Source organism: Scatophagus argus, chromosome 3 (assembly GCF_020382885.2).
Source record: "Scatophagus argus isolate fScaArg1 chromosome 3, fScaArg1.pri, whole genome shotgun sequence".
Classification (NCBI taxonomy): domain Eukaryota; kingdom Metazoa; phylum Chordata; class Actinopteri; family Scatophagidae; genus Scatophagus; species Scatophagus argus.
Genome location: NC_058495.1, coordinates 16,323,127 through 16,339,052, shown reverse-complemented (window position 1 = coordinate 16,339,052; position 15,926 = coordinate 16,323,127). Strand labels below are relative to the sequence as shown.

The 15,926-nt window shown below is 44.9% G+C and overlaps 1 protein-coding gene across 6 annotated transcripts in view; it reads right to left on the bottom strand.

The window, feature by feature from the left end:
* foxp4 (forkhead box P4) overlaps window positions 1–15,926 on the bottom strand; it is a 191,745-nt gene that overhangs the window by 26,152 nt on the left and 149,667 nt on the right. For all 6 annotated transcript variants that reach the window (XM_046384179.1, XM_046384177.1, XM_046384178.1 and 3 more), the window contains 3 exons: window positions 15,132–15,221; window positions 4,456–4,578; window positions 1,611–1,730 (listed from right to left, as the gene is read on the bottom strand). In XM_046384179.1, the coding sequence (XP_046240135.1) occupies window positions 1,611–1,730; window positions 4,456–4,578; window positions 15,132–15,221 (333 nt within the window). The remainder of the gene's footprint in view (window positions 1–1,610; window positions 1,731–4,455; window positions 4,579–15,131; window positions 15,222–15,926) is intronic.

Below are 15,926 nucleotides of genomic sequence, written 5' to 3'. Positions count from 1 at the left end.
ACATACATTCTCTTTTGTTCAATGCATCACTTCCACACAGACATGAAAGTGAAGAGGAATTGTATAAAAGAGGGAAAAGGGCAATAAGTCACAGTCACTCAAGCTCAGACTATTTTATTCTCCCTTCTTCCTTCACTGTCTCTTCCTGTTCTTGTTTTCTGGGTGTGTTTAAGGCCTCCTGGAGCCTAAAGTTGTTTAAAATCCTTCCTCACCCCTGATCTGCCTCATTAGTAGCAGTTTGTAGATCAAGACAAATATTTTTGACTGTTTGCTGAATATCTTGCATTGTAAGACCAAATTAACCCCACCCCCTCAATATATGACAGCACCTGCTTCATCAGGAGAGATATCAAAATCAACTAAAAAGGTGTCTGTGGTGTTGACTGATTGCTCGCAGCAACTGCAAAGAAAACCCACTGACTGCTGGAAATGGTCTTAGTCACATCAGCTGTATGCAGCTCTGTAGGGAGGCATATTCCCCCAAGTGTACGTGTGTTGGCGCAGTGAACCATCACACATCAAGCCTCTCCCTCTCCGCATGTATGTGTAGCAGTGTGACCAGTGTTTGCACTTGTCTAGTTGTTACAGGACAACAAACCTGAAAACTGGGACAGCAGCAGAGAGAAGGGAGAAAGGGAAAGCAATTCAGACACCCTCTCAACATGCGAGTCAACCACAACTGGTTTGCTTTGGTCACGGTCGAGTTGGCTGACCGCTGTCGGCGAGGAGTTTGGGAGGAGGGGGGTGGGGGTGTGATCTGCCCACTGGGAGAGGAGCAGGAGGAGGGGGACGAAGGGGAGAAATCTAGGATGTGTCTTCTCATGCGTTTATCAGAAAAGTCTCAGGAGGCCCGTTTCCCTTTTCTGTCTCTGGCATTGTCCTCTGTGTGTTCGGTAATTTTGGTGAATGAGCATTCATGTAGCAAAAATGTCTCTATTATACACATACAGTACCCACGCACACACATGCACATGCACATGCACACAACCTTGTGTACGCACAGGTTACGACAGTAATCTTGTCTGATCGATTGAGATCCTCTTTGTTGTGCCACAATGTGATCCCAGCTGATCCTCTGTTATCCTAATGTACCACAACTGTGGTTAAACCTGGTACAGTATGCGTGCTGCTCGTGCATATTTGTGTGTGTGTGTGTGTGTGTGTGTGAGAGAGAGAGAGAGAGAAAGCGAGACCAAGGGAGGCTCCTTGTGCTGGCGGGGTTAATTGACAATTAAAAGAGTGGCAGACCCCTCCTACAGAGAGATTTCACCTCAAGCTTAAAGCTGAAGGCATGCAAATGAATACTTGAGCAGGGTAGAGTAAGGCTTAGCACAGCACTCCTTCACTGCCTTGATGAGATGCTGGTGAAAAAATATGAAAACCCATATTCACCAGTCCTTGTTTTGAGACAAGCTTGTAGACACAAGCAGTAAACTCAAGGAAAGGAGGACGCGAGCAGAGAAAGAGAGTGAATGCATGTATCTTACATCCTATACATCAGATCCTGGGGGCTGCTGACTCCCATGTCAACTGCTTTTATTGCGTTTAAGGGTACTTGTGTACTTCAGAGCGTACTTGAGCCAAGTGAGTATGTACTTGGCGAAGTTCACCTCTTTTGCTGCTTGCTTCCCAGCCTGCTGTTGCTGCTGCTGCTGCTGCTGCTGCTGCTGCTGCTGAGTCAGAAGCTGGAGATGCAACTGCTCCTGCTGCTTCTTGTAGTACTCTTGTAACTAGAGACAGACAGAGAAGGGGAGGGGAGGCCGGGTGAGGGGGAGCGGGTGAGGAGGGGGAGAGGGAGGAAGAAATATGAGGCGAGTGAGTCACAACACACTTTGTATCAGCCTCAACAATGTCACAGTCTTCCACCAGTGAAACCGGCTGCCATAGTCAGACACCATAGCTTGAGTGGGACTCTCCATCCAATCCAATCCAGTCGCTTTCTATTCCTCTGCGCTCAGCGAAGGCCGCAGTTTGTTGTGGTGGTGGAGTGTGGTTTATTGACAAACCACACACAACAAGTAAAACACATACCTGAGAAAACACACACACACACACAAGTCTGCACGACTGAACAGCACCATTCAAGGACTACAGGGAAGAAATGTACATGGACATATTCCTCTGTGAAATATCTTACAGTACTTACTGTACTGCTGTCATAAAACACCTGCCGGGACTGTGTGTGTGTGTGTGTTTTGAGTGAGTAATCTTAAAAGGGCAGTTTCTATACTGGGCACAGATAAGTGGCCCCAGGTCATGGCTGGTTATTTACATCTCTATTGTAAGGAAAGTGACTCAACTTTTCTACACTCCTGCACGTTTACTCACCCTCACTCACTATTTTCTGTTCTGCTGTAACTGTCGCAGACATTATTTAGAGTGAACTAGACTGCAGTGCTAAATGCACTCGTACCAAATTCAGCATTGCAGTCTCATTCATGGAAACACACACACATTAATTCATGATTTGCATGTACTCACACACACACAGTCTCCTCTGACTGGCCCCAGCTTGTCTGTTTGTTTGACTTACTAATCATTAATTTACTCAGGAAGCTCCATTAAGATTATAATCTCGCTGAGAGGAGAGCATGGCTGACAGGAAAACTCGCACTGACCGCAGTGTATGTGTGTGTGATTTTGTGCATGCGTGCGTGTGTGTTCTCCTCTTGAGAACAGCTTGTACATGTGTCCGTCTGCAGTTTGTCTTTGTTTCATGGTGCGTCAAATGTTCAAAGAGGCTTTTCAGCAGAGAATGACTTCACAGCGCAGCAGTTGTTTCGGTCTCTCATCCGTCTGACCCCACAGTAAGCAGACTACACACCACTGCCCATCCTCACCACACGCCCTGTGTTTCTCTGCTCGTACTACTATTCTGTTTTACATTTCCAGTCTCAATCTTTTTCCAGCCATAACTTACATTTTGCATAATTTACTGTTCTTTTGTACTGTGACGTTCCCTCTCGTCCTTAATTTATTTTAAATGCAGGACTCATTCCTTCTTGCTGCTCTTTCTTTTCCATCTGTCTCTCCTCTCTTTTATCGCTCCTTAGGCGGAGTTAATCTCTCTTTTCCGCATCACTAGCCCTGATCGCCATCTCATCACACAGACAAATGCATATGCAAGCACACACACACACACATACACACTTGGCTGTAGAGTGGTGAGTTGAGGGAATAATTAAGTGATAATTAAGGTCTTTTTAATGATTTGATTCAGTGGCTCTGTGCATTAAGAGTATGTGTAAGTGAGGCACTCACCTCTCAAGCCTATTACCATGACCTTGACTTTAGTGAACACACCAAGAAAAGAAAGGCAAAGCAGCTGTAGCATAAGTAAAGGTTAGAGGAAACTTAAAGGTTAAAACACACACGCAAATACACATGCAAGTCCACAAACGTGTGCCTGTACAAACACACAACTGCTGTGTAGCAGCGGGCCATAAACCTTACTTACACACCCTTACACAATGCTGTATTGCCATGGGGATATGAAATTTAATGCTTCAGTGAGTGATATGTTGGTTGATTGTTCTGTGTGTGTGTGTAAAAGTGCCTGATTTGCAGATATACACTAAGAGCAAGTCCATACTTTGGTTAATTAAGTGGGAGAGCAACGTTAAACTCACTGGTTTTAATAGTGGGAGTGTGGTGTGTGTGTGTGTGTGTGTGTGAGCGTCAACCCCCTTTCCCTGGTCTCCATTTTCCTCGTTAGAGAAAAAAAGAGCTGGTGAAGAGGTTCTTAACCATCTGCATGTAGGTTTCCAGAAAGCCAGCACATTTCACATTTCCATTATGATACATGTTGTCAGATCTTCCCACTGCAATTTATACTTGCCTAAAGCTACAGCTCCTTATTAAATCTACGGTCTGCTCTGGCCTTGCCTGCCTGTGTATGTATGAGTTTTCTAAGCACCCCCTATGCTGTAATTTCTCTATCTCCACTCTGTTAATAATCCCCTTCACAGTATTTACAAAGTTGCCAGTGTTTCGCATGTGTAGGTAGGAGGTCACAGGCTGATGTGGCCGAGTATTTGACAGATCTGTTGCAGATGAAGAGTGCTTCTTGGTCTGAGTCGACATGGCAACCCCTCTATCACCTGCTGGGCATCAACACACGCTCCTGAATCACTGTGATTCACTGGCTGATGATAAAAAGCCTGCAGGCATGTGCGCATGTGCGTGTGTGCAGGTGTGCGAGTTAGTGCGTGCAGGCGTGAGCATGCACATTCCCCTAGCAACAATGCAAAGGAGGAGGTACTCGAAATGACAATGTGTGTATAAGTGGATATGTGGATGTGTGTTTATCTTCAAAGATCTATGAGCATTGAATAAGATACAATCACACCCAGTGTGTGTCAGCACCTACTAAAACAGACACATCCAAACATGCCGGCCTGGGACTGGGTCCAACCAGAGTGTGAACGTGTGTGTGTGCGTGTGTGCTTGTTTTACCTGCTGTAGCATTAGAGCCTGCTGTTGCTGTAGCAGGGCCTGGAGCTGAGGGGGTGACAGGATCTGCTGCATCTGCTGAGGAGTGATCATCTGTGGGCTCATCATAGCCATGGACACAGGCACCTGAAGACAACACAGGGATGCACACACAGACATTTTTAGATCAATCACACTTTGATACTGGCTTGCAAAAGAGGGACAGCGCAATCAGTAGGTTAAGCTTTGTGTGAAAAGGCCCAGCCAGCGGGTTGTGCATGACTGTGCCTGCAAACTGAATGCTCAGCTCAAAACAAACAATCTGAATGGAGGTTCTACAGCATGCTGGTATGGACAGGCAAAGTGTGTGTTGTCTCTCATTCTCTCTTGTCAGTCACTGTTAAGAAAAGCTGGCAACATCAGACAAAGATAAAACAGACAAGCACGCCACAGCACACAAATATTGTTGACACTTCTACACAAGGCTGGAATTCTAAAGAAAAATGGCAATTTCTATGACAACAGGCAGAAAAAAAGGACAGATATGCAATCTCCCTATAAAATATAAAATCTTATCTGCTTCCATAAACACATGATTAGGACTGCCTCCGATTCTCTTTCCACACAGGCAAGCCTGGCTAAGAAGAAAGGAACAACAAAGTGGCTATCTGATGAGATGTCTATCTCATCAGATAGGGCTGCAAGCAGGCAAAGACACAGAGAGAGAGAGAGAGAGAGAGAGAGAGAGAGAGAGAGAGAGAAACGTGGTAATTCTTGTAGAATGTGTTGTGGAAGCATGTGCCTTTAAAGCACATGTACCGTACACAGAAAAGGAAAGAGGTGCTAATCTGATTACAAACACGGCAAAACTGAAGGCAAACTAAACACATAAAGCAGAAACTGAGACACTCAGACGCATTCAAAACTGCAGGCCGAATACATGAAAAATCACACACACAATCCTGCTGACAAAGTCCTTTTGTGTTTATTAACTAAATTAAGGCTCCAGAAAACAACAACGGGGATTAAGACACAGAGCAGTTCAGACACTGAGTGGGAGACCAATCTCACTCGCATCTTTCACTGCCTGCACATCAAGAAACTATACTGCCTTCTCAATACAAATAATCCTGTCTGTTAAGAAGTGATGGCTGTTTTACAGAGAAATACAAGGGTGAGTTATCACCTCTGAAATTGGCCATTTATCCATACTCACACCATGGTGAAATATCAGTCTCTCTTACGGCCAAACTGTGCGTCTGTGTGTGGGCTTTTGTGTGTGGGCACGCGTTAAGTGCCGGTGTGTGCGAAGCTCTCATCAGAGCAGTCTATCTACTCACCACCTGAGGGGATGGCAGGTAGGGAGGGTGATGTGAGAGTGAATTGTGTGGTAGAGAGCAAGAGAGGGGACGAGCTGTCACTGGTAAATTAAATCTGTAAAGAGCTGATTTGACTTCGTAAACAAGGTTGGTTATAAATACTAAAACCCTCTTTCCCCACCTGGCCCCCGTCTCCCCCTCCCCGCCTTCCTCATTCCATCCATCTCCATCTCTTTTTCTCTCTGCATGTCTGTCAGTGGCCCCACACTCTGCCTACATCAAACCAGACTTCCATAACCAAACACACACAGAACAGGTTGGAGAGGGCAGGGCAGATGTGGGTCCGAGCGAGGAAAGTAAAACAGGAGGTGTGCGGATGAATGAGTTGTAACGCGAGAGCGTGCACGCTTGAGCTGAGGGAGAGGAGGAAGAAGAAGAAGCAGAAGAAGAAAAGACAAAGTCAGAGCGGGGTGACACAGGGGAGGGGTGCTGTTGTGGCAGTTGGTAAAGGAAGAGGCAGAGGGGATGGGGTGGTGGGGTGGGGCGAGCAAGGTGGGGGTGGTGATTGGTGCCGCTTGGCGTCATGCCAGCTTGCCCCCGCCGCTGGGCCTTGTCAGTCTAAGCTGCCAAATGAAAAGCTGTAATTAATTGCTCTTGTGCATCCCATTCTTCCTCCCTGACAACTCATACATTCTATTTTATACACACCGCCATTGACATTTTCAAGTCACAGGCGTAATAATTACTGGAGTTATAGCACCTTTCTGTGTGTTGGCTGACGCTCTGTGTGTGTGTGCGCCCGTGTGTGTGTGTGTGTGTGTGGGTGCATGTGGGTGTACATGTATAAACGTGCATGTATGCATGTGTTTAAGGCTGAATGTGTGTGTGGCAGGCTGAATGCTGAGTAGTTAAGGTTTGACGCCATTAATTGCCCCTATAATCTAATATCACAAAGCGTGGTGATTATGGGGCATGCGTTGCCACCGTCATACGACACCGCCAGCCTGAGAGCGCCGCCACAAAACAAAAGCCTTGCCATTAGCGATTTGACGGCCCAGGACAAAAGCACCTCACAATGCGGAATTATATTTTCATTCGGCTTTGTCTCTCCCGGTGAATGATTTCTCCCCTTTCATTGGACTGTGAATAGGGAGAGTCTGAAAAGCCGGGCGATTTGAAGTCAGCCATTTATTAAATGCATTTAATTTTTTCCCCGCTGTCGTCCCTTTTTTTCATGTTGCATGTTAATTTAAAAGAGAGAGATGCGTGGTAGATTAGTGGGACAGAGGTGAAACTGGGGGGGGGGGAGAGAGAGGGGAGAAGGAAGGATACACACTGGGGAAGAAAGGAAACAAGGTGATAAGGAGGAAGAAAGGAAACAATGGTTGGAAAATAGAGTGTGTGAGGACTCATACAGAAAGAGAAAGGATCCCAAGGATCCCAAACCAGCAGGATTTTAGAAGGACAAAGTGAGCTTGAGACAGCAAGCATGCACAAATGTGAGTGAACCATCACACAAGCCTGTGCAGTAGGTGCTTGACTGTAAAAGTTGAACCGCTAATAATAGCGAGATTTTAAAGATGTGACTCCTATCATTAACATGCAAGAATCGGTCACACATGCACACGCTGGCAGACATGCCGGCACTGCTGAGGGGTCGGTGGCTGACAGAGGTCAACCCCTGTCTTGGAGACAGGGAGCTGTGGAAGGGCGGGAGGAGAGTGGGGAAGAGAGGAGAACCGAGAGACAGCCTTGTCGTTTACAGAGAGTGGAGGAGTAATTAGAGGGGTTGTTTGAAGAGGGAGTTTAACTGATTAACAAAAGAAGAGAGGGAGCGAGGGAGCGCCCTAAAGATGGGAATGAGAAGGAGGAGAAAGGCATGGAATCCCAGAGGAGCGAAGAGAGAGAAAGAAGGGGGATGTAACTTGCATTTCAATGAGGCTTCATCCCTCTCTCCTCTCCTCCCTTGATGACTTTTCATTCTAACGAGGAGGAAAGCCCCACTTTCCATTTCAGATGAGACTTCAGGAAGAGAGGAAGGAGGGCTATCTGATATTAAACCAGCATGCAGCCAGGGGGGAATAGACCTATTGCAGCTCAGCACTGTGTTTATATAGAGAAAGGCTGCTTAAATGACTGCATCTTCTCCAATTTAAGAGTGAACTTCGGATTTCACACATCGCCTTCCTTCTAACTGAGATCCCTGACCACAAAAATACACATGGAACACAGCAGCCTCAAACATCACTTAATATATGTGTATGCACACCAAATTATTACATTTAAAATAAACAAAGATGATCTAAGGAATATTTTGCCCACTCCTTTTCTTTTCGACAAAAATTCTGGGAAAAAAAACCCAGACAAACCATGTGACAGTTTCCCTCCTCCCTTGAACTTCACAAGCAGATTCATTTACTGCTACAGACGTTCATCTCATGCTGGCTCAAAACTGTGGAGTAACTGTATGCTATAAGTGGTATGTGTGTGTGTGTGTGTGTAAGAGAGAGAGAGACAACAGTGAGTGGTGGAGAAGAAAGGAGGCTATAATCAGAATCTAAACAGGCTCTCAGTCTAAATGATGCGGACCCTGCCTCTGGGTCTATGGGGACACGCAGGAGAGAGGGATAATTGAAAAAATGACAGAGGAGAAAGCAGGAGGAAGAGAGAGAGGCTCTGACACAGAACACCCCCCCACAACACACACACACACACACACACACACACACACACACACACACCCTTCCTTCTCCCCCTCCTCATCCCCCTTGCCTGGTAGGAGCAAACCCCAGCGCTGTTTATCCTTGTCACTGAGCATTACCACCTCACCCTGGAAGGGACGCCTGCCTTTCTGTCTCTCTGCCTGTCACTCTCACACACACACACACACACACACACACACACACTTCTAGATGTGCATACAAGCCGGCCTGTTTTTCTAGCATCCTTAAACATGGATTTGAGAGCTGACAAAGAGTAGCCATGTCCGCGACCATCCTATTGGCTAACCTGTAACTGCCATAACTGCCTTTGTGGGGCATTTTTTTCTCAATCAGATGTTTTTCGTTTTTTTTTGCGGGGGGGTTGGGTGGAACCATTTCTGTACAGCTGCAACACACCTGGGATGCAGTTTAGGTGTGCTCACACACACACACACACACACACACACACTTAAATGCATACATGAGAGCTTTAATCCATCCAGCCCTGGAGGCTTGATGTTACAAATGGCAGGTCTACTAAAGCAACAAATGATTACAGGTAAGCAAGATTGCTTTTTGACACTGTTAATTATTCCAATCCTCGCTGGATCAGTTTTGATAAGTTTAGAGTCTTTTCAAGCCAGGAGCTAAAAATAGCAAACTGTTAATGTTCTTAAACTCTTTTTAATGCATCATCTTTTGGTTAAAAGAAACCCTGGTGCTTTTACTCCATTTGTGTGGGTCATTTGAGCTGTTGCCAAGGCTGTCAATTAAACCCTGGTGCGGACCAAACAACCAATACGAGACCACTTCAAATGGTGGGTCTCACTCCACTTCCAGGTGGACTGTGGTGTGGTTAGGTTGTGATGTGAAAGCAAGAGGACCAGTCACAGGATTTTTGTTGGTGGACAAGTAATTTTATCAAGTTTTCAAATTATTGATAAATAATCTGATCTTATAATTGATCTGTATAAGTCGTGCATACGTCTAAATATTTATGTGAAATCATATTATCACCATCGTAACACATATGTATGTATACCAGCGAAAGCATTTACCCCTGGTTAATGTTAAAATTGTTTGCTTATAGTCTCCTCAATGTACATCAAAGAGTGTGTGACTGCAATCCCACAGTAAATATGTCTGTATCTTTACTGTACTAGAGGGGTTTATTCAGCAGCCATCATCACTATTGCTCCTTTCCTCTCTGTGTTCATCATGCCATCATGGGGTGGGTGGTTGAGAGGGGAGCAAGGGTTGAGAAAGAGAGAAGTATAGGAGCGAAGGAGAAAAGCGTTTGAGTGAAAAAGAGAACTAGAAGGAGCACCTACTGTGCTGAGAGCGTTGTTTGGAGCTCAGGGCCAGGCCTCCACTGGAAGTAAAAGGGCCCTATTGTGTGTGGTGAGTACCCCTCCTCCAGCTAATCTGCAGCGAGGCCAGGGGCCACATTACTCTGGGGGGAACTGATGAGCGAAGCCAGGTGGGTTAGGGGATGATACAGGCATCTTACCGCCTCAAACTCTTTGCTGAGTAACGTTTCTGTCTGAGTATATGAACAATGTGTGTGTATAAGCTGGTGCCAAAAAAAAAATCCCACTGTGCCAAAGAAGGTTTGGGTTTTGCTGAATCTTTATGTGCGTGCTTCTATTACTGCCTTCTTCAGGTATTTTGTGCAAGTCACAGGTAACTACAGTACATGCTGTATGCTTTCACAATGTTCACCAAGTTGCTCACACCTACAGCACTTTGAGCAAGAGGTAGTTTTCATATATTTATATCAAATATTACACATGTGGTTTTATTTAAAATAACATGGCAGAAGAAGAAGAAGAGAAGAGACAAGAAGAACTAAAACTGAACTGGAGATAAGGTTTGAGGACAGATGAGTGGTTGTGTTTATACATCCATATAAGGATGAATGAACAGATGAAATGATAAAGGTGTGAGGATGGTAGACAGACCTGAGCCCTGTTGGGATCTCAAACTGGCCTATGGCTGAGCTGGGCCTTGTTCCCATCGGCAGTCATACTTGTACACGCACACAGTGATTAACAGTTAGCTCTCCCTGACAAGGGCCAAACAAATGGAAAACAAACAAAGAAACCAAAAAAAAAAAGAAACAAAACAAAAGAAAACTTCAGAGAGGACGGTGAAAGACCAATAAGTTCAAGAGGAAAATCCACCCCATCCCTCCGTGCCCCTGGTCCACCCCCTCCCTCCATCTAACGCCCCAGTGCTTCAGAATAAAAATGACAACACATTTCCAGAAACACACACACAGACACACACACTCTCTGGACATGTCATTGGGAAGTGTGAGAGGCCGTTATCGACCATATTTCATTACTGATTTCACTCATGTTTCAAATCACAAAATAAGAGTTTCACACTTCACTGGCCAGACCCAAACCTCTCCTCTCCATCCTTCTCCTCCGTCTGTCCACCCCTCTGCCCAGAGCCAAACCCATTCCACTGGCTGCTCAACCTCCTCCCATACACCCTTCACAAACTGTCAGGACCCCATACTACTCCCCAACACACACACACACACACACACACACACACACACACTAACCTACACACATGTGTCTGCACACATAGCCCCAATTCCCTCCACATCAAATAAGAGAAACTGCCAACTAAGCACTTTCATTGAGTGGACAAAAGAAGTGCTTTGGGAAAAACACTTTGAAAGGAAATAAAAGAGAACAAGAGAAGGAACCGCTTCAGTACCGCAGGCTCTGGGGGGCTAAACACTCATCTTTCCACATACTTTTGTTGATTAGTTAAAAGACTTTGAACTCTGCCACAGAATCCTTAAGTTCAGTAGTTTTGCCACAAATCTGTAGCAGTTCAAATGAGGCAGCTGGCGAAGGTCAGGAATTTAGCAACATACCGAAAACAGTTGAATTAAAGTTTTAATGCTTATGATATAAAGTATTTTCATTGAAATGAAATCCCTGCTTTGAGACTGACATGACTCAGTTTCTTCCTTCCGTCTTTCCTGCATGGCTCCCTCTCTTCCACCATCCCAGTGTGCTGGTGCTAACCCTCTCCAGAGAGCAGAGAGGCAACCTAATTAACATATCTCTAATGAGTCTTTTCATTTTTTTCCTAATTAAATGAGCTCCTCAATAATACATGAAAACAGGACACAGCGCTATTCAATTACATACGTATGGGCCACAGCCAAGCACGTGCGTTAATCTGTATGTGTGCATGCCAAGTGGCAGCGTGTTAAGTGTGCCAGGCGTGTGCCTGCCAAGTGGGTGTATATGTGCCTGCTTGTGCCCACCCAGTGTATGAGTGGGTGCCAAGTGTGTCCATTGTAGAGAACGTGTGGCAGGTCATGGAGGCATGCTACGTATCATGCTGGGTAATCCACCAATTGCCACTCAGTCTGCCAACTGTATACCCACCAATTCACTCTGTCACACACATGTCAGGAACAATTAAGGTAACTTAGGCCAATTATGTCCAATACCTACTGCAAACACACATCTAGTGTGAAATTACAGAAATACTGCAGAGGATGAGGACATTAAGTATAATCTTGTAAAAGAAGGAATGGCCTCTTTCACTTCTTCAGGAAAGACTGAACGAGTTTATGCATGCCTTGCTTAAGGGCACATTAGAAGTAGCTGCTGAATAAAGAGATAGAGTTACTGCTACTGACATTCCAAACTAGAAAAGAATTCAAACCTGTGACTGTTCATGAATGATTCTGCATCTCTAACCTCTTTATTACCGATCCCCAATGTTTTGTTGTATTCCTTGTCTTTAGTAAATAACTTTAAAAATGTTGTTTATGTATTAGACATAATACTACAATGTGCGACACATCACATAAAGCTGTAAGAATAACAATCTGTCTTACATATCCATTCAAATTGGCAATCTTCTCCTGTTTCCAAACAATATCATTATCTACCAACATTATTAAGCATTATTTCTGTCTGTGCAAAATTTCTTTCTAATGTCAAATTAAAACGCCTCTTTGATCTTGAATCATAAACTATTGTGATTATTGTGCTTTTCACCCACTGTAGCTGCAATTTTGTTGCACACAATCAATTTTCCCTGCGATTGCCTGTCTAGAAACTTGAGCTATTGTCGAGTTTCTACTGAACGTGTCACTGACAGTGACACACACACACACACAAAGAGTGGATTGATATCATCTCACACAGCGAGCCAAACACAGACCATTTCTGAACAACCAATCAAAAAGCAGATATAATCTCTGAGTTTCTTGCTCTCAGCTCAGATCCTCCCCTCTATTATAAATAAAGAAAAGAAGAGAAATATGATGGAGGGGGGGCTTGTCAGCGCAAACCAAGGCTTCTCCAGAGAAGTCAAGACACGAATAGAAATCTTCCCGCTCTCCCTGTCCGCCTCTGTCGTTCTCCCTCAGAGAGAAGGGAAAAATCTAATTATCGAGCTCCTAAAGATCTCATTATTGGCTGAGGCTCATTTGCATGTGTGAGAGCAGCTCAGCAGGAACAAACCTGAGGACGGCCATTTTGTGCCTGATGTGAGCCACTGTGTCACTGTACAGTTGGTTAGTGCCACCTTCGAAATGACCAGATTAAATATCTGGCTTTGTTCACTCCATCGCTCACTCACCCCTCTGTAGCCGACGGATGATTGCTTCAATTACAGCAACTTTGTGCAGTTGCTGTGATTTAAAAATGATCATAAAGCTGGAAATTACAGTAATTAAGAGATTTCTGTGTACCACCTTAGTAGTCAGGTTTGTTATGAGGTCTAGTAAACAGCTCCAGTGCTGCTGCGACTACACACAGGTACACAAAAACAACACTTTGTGCTTTGTTTGTGCCTCTGTTTCTGACTGTGAGGATCCAAGTACACACACTCACACAAATGTAAATCCAAGTGTGTGTGTGTGTGTGTGTGTGTGTGTGAGCTGGCAGGGTGTGTGGGGTCATGTGAGCTGACAGCTCAGACAACAGAGATGTAAGCGTTGATGCCCTCGAGAGTACAGAGAGGCTAGCCAGGCCAGGCACCAACAAACAAGACAAACAAGACAGCGAGAAAGAGAGTGGGAGGGCGGGTGTGTGTGTGTGTGTGTGTATTCATGACAGATAGAGAGGGAAGGCAGAGGAAGGTAATACTATTCATTTAAGAGCTGTACGAGGCAGGTCAACTGGACGTGTATCCAACCCGCGTTTGACCCCATTTGTGTGAAAATGGTGTCACAGGTTAATCCCTTGTCAGTGTTTGCAGAAACTCGACTGTAATTCCTTACACCTCATTGCAAAACAACACATTTACATCACACACTAACTTTCCCTTTCACTTCCCTTTACATGCTCACTTCCTCTTGCCCAACTGCAAGCTTCAATATTTAGAATATCTTACCAACGCAGATCTGATACAAAACAGTATCGCCTTAAAAATCACCATGTAATTTCTCTATCTGCCAGCTCATATCCAAAGTAAATAGAGTGATTCTGATTCAAACTCAGGTCTCGATTAAAGCATAATCCACACAATGCCATTTTTCCAAATTTTATTTCATTTCTTGACATCTTCTAGTAATAAGTCATTAATTCAGTGTCTTTCTGCACTTCCCATAGGTCACTTGGCAATTAAACTGTGTTGCCAACACTGCACAATCTTTCTCTTTAGTCTTTGTATTGATGTTAGAGATCTGCGTGATTTCTTTATCTTTCTTTCCTGTCTACACTGTCGTACAGGCCACCGCTGTTCATACCACACGTTTAGCTCGTCCACTGTTTATTTCAAACAAAACCCCTCTTGCTGCTGATGGAAATATAAAAGACAGTTTGCGCATGAGGAGACATCCTGAGAAAATATGACCCAACATCATGTATCGTTTAAATGCTAACATTGCAGCTGGGCATATCCGCCTACAAACAAACAAAAACATGCAAATAATTGGCTATTATCTAGATGGCCTGCACAGTATTGTCACCTTTACAAGTGAGACATTTATTTTCCACATGCGCCTACTGGCTTCACACTCTGGAAATGAAATCTAACCTTATCCCTGCTTCTGACTCACATCCGTCGTTCTCTCTGTTCCATCTCTTTCTTCAGGTCCAGCACTGTGATGGCCCAGCTGTCTGTTTTTCATGTGGCACGTTAATGAGGAGAGCAGTACAATGGCCGGACTGCTTGCTGGTTTTGTAAACCCATGGCCGCACTTTACTGACACGAGACATAGCTCCAAATCAGACTTCAGCATCTTCTCTGCCATGTCATGTGTAATATTTATCAACACACACATAGTAGTAATATGTGTGAGTGGTCTCTGTATGTGTGTGTGTCCTCCTCAAGTGTCTTTCAGTGGGGATCCTGCACTCCAGCTAACCCCACTCTCTGTCTACTTACTGTGGAATTCAACTCTGAAAACAGCTCACTACCCCAGTCACTACAAAGACCTCATTCACACACACACACACACTAACAATCGCACACACGCTCACAGAAAAAGAGCGAGAGACACTGAGAGAGAAAGAGAGAGGGGAAAGTATGCGCCTATATCACACTGTGTAGTTGACGTGGCAGGTTGGTGAAGGCAAAGCTACAGCAGCCAGCGGCTTAATATTATACAGATTCTGACAGAGTTACACTTGGGCTGTGCATATGTGTGTGTGTGTGTGTGCGATTGTAAATGTGTGTGTGCTCTGACCTGCACAGGGCTCTGTTTGACCTCGTTGCTGCCGGGGGAGTTGAGTCCAGAGGCCTGCTGGAGGAGGAACTGTCTGGCTGCCTGGAGCGCCTACGAGGGAGAAATAGAGATGATCAGATTCATCACACTGTCATATAATGAAAATATTCAGTATTATTAAACACTCCTAGAAGCCATACACCTTTCAAAGTTACACCTAGTTTAATATCTTAAAAAAGGCACGTGCATAAGCTCTGTTTCAAACAGCAGACACCCACAGAATCAATAAAAAAAAACATAAAAACGCTCTCATGCAGGCCACTCGCTGTACCCTTTCTCTCTGCCAAGTTGTCAGGTCTGATTTCCTCCACCTGAGCCTCCCACCTGGCGCACATACAGCACTCTCAAGTATGTATGTCTGTGTGTGTGTGTGTGTGTGTGTGTGTGTGTGTTTGTGTCTCCACGGGACAGAATCCATCCCAATTCATTCAAAACCTTCTCCAAACTCTGACCATGTCCTCTCTTTCCATTCTTTGTTTTGCTGCCCTCCCTCCCTCTGCTTCCCTCTCTCTTCCACAGCCCTTCCCTCCTCCTTTTCCTCCCCCTTCTCTTTTCCAAGTAAGAGCAAAGTGGGTTTTCCACATCCTCTGAGGCAGAAGTGTGTCAGCATATCTTCATGTGTGTCATTTGCACTGTGTTTGTGTGTGTCAGAGTGATGTAAGGAACCGTTTGCCCTGATGTGCCCTGGAGAACTGTGACTAACCACCACCCACCTCTTCATTCCTCCTCCTCTTCCTATTTCTCCCATTTCTGCCC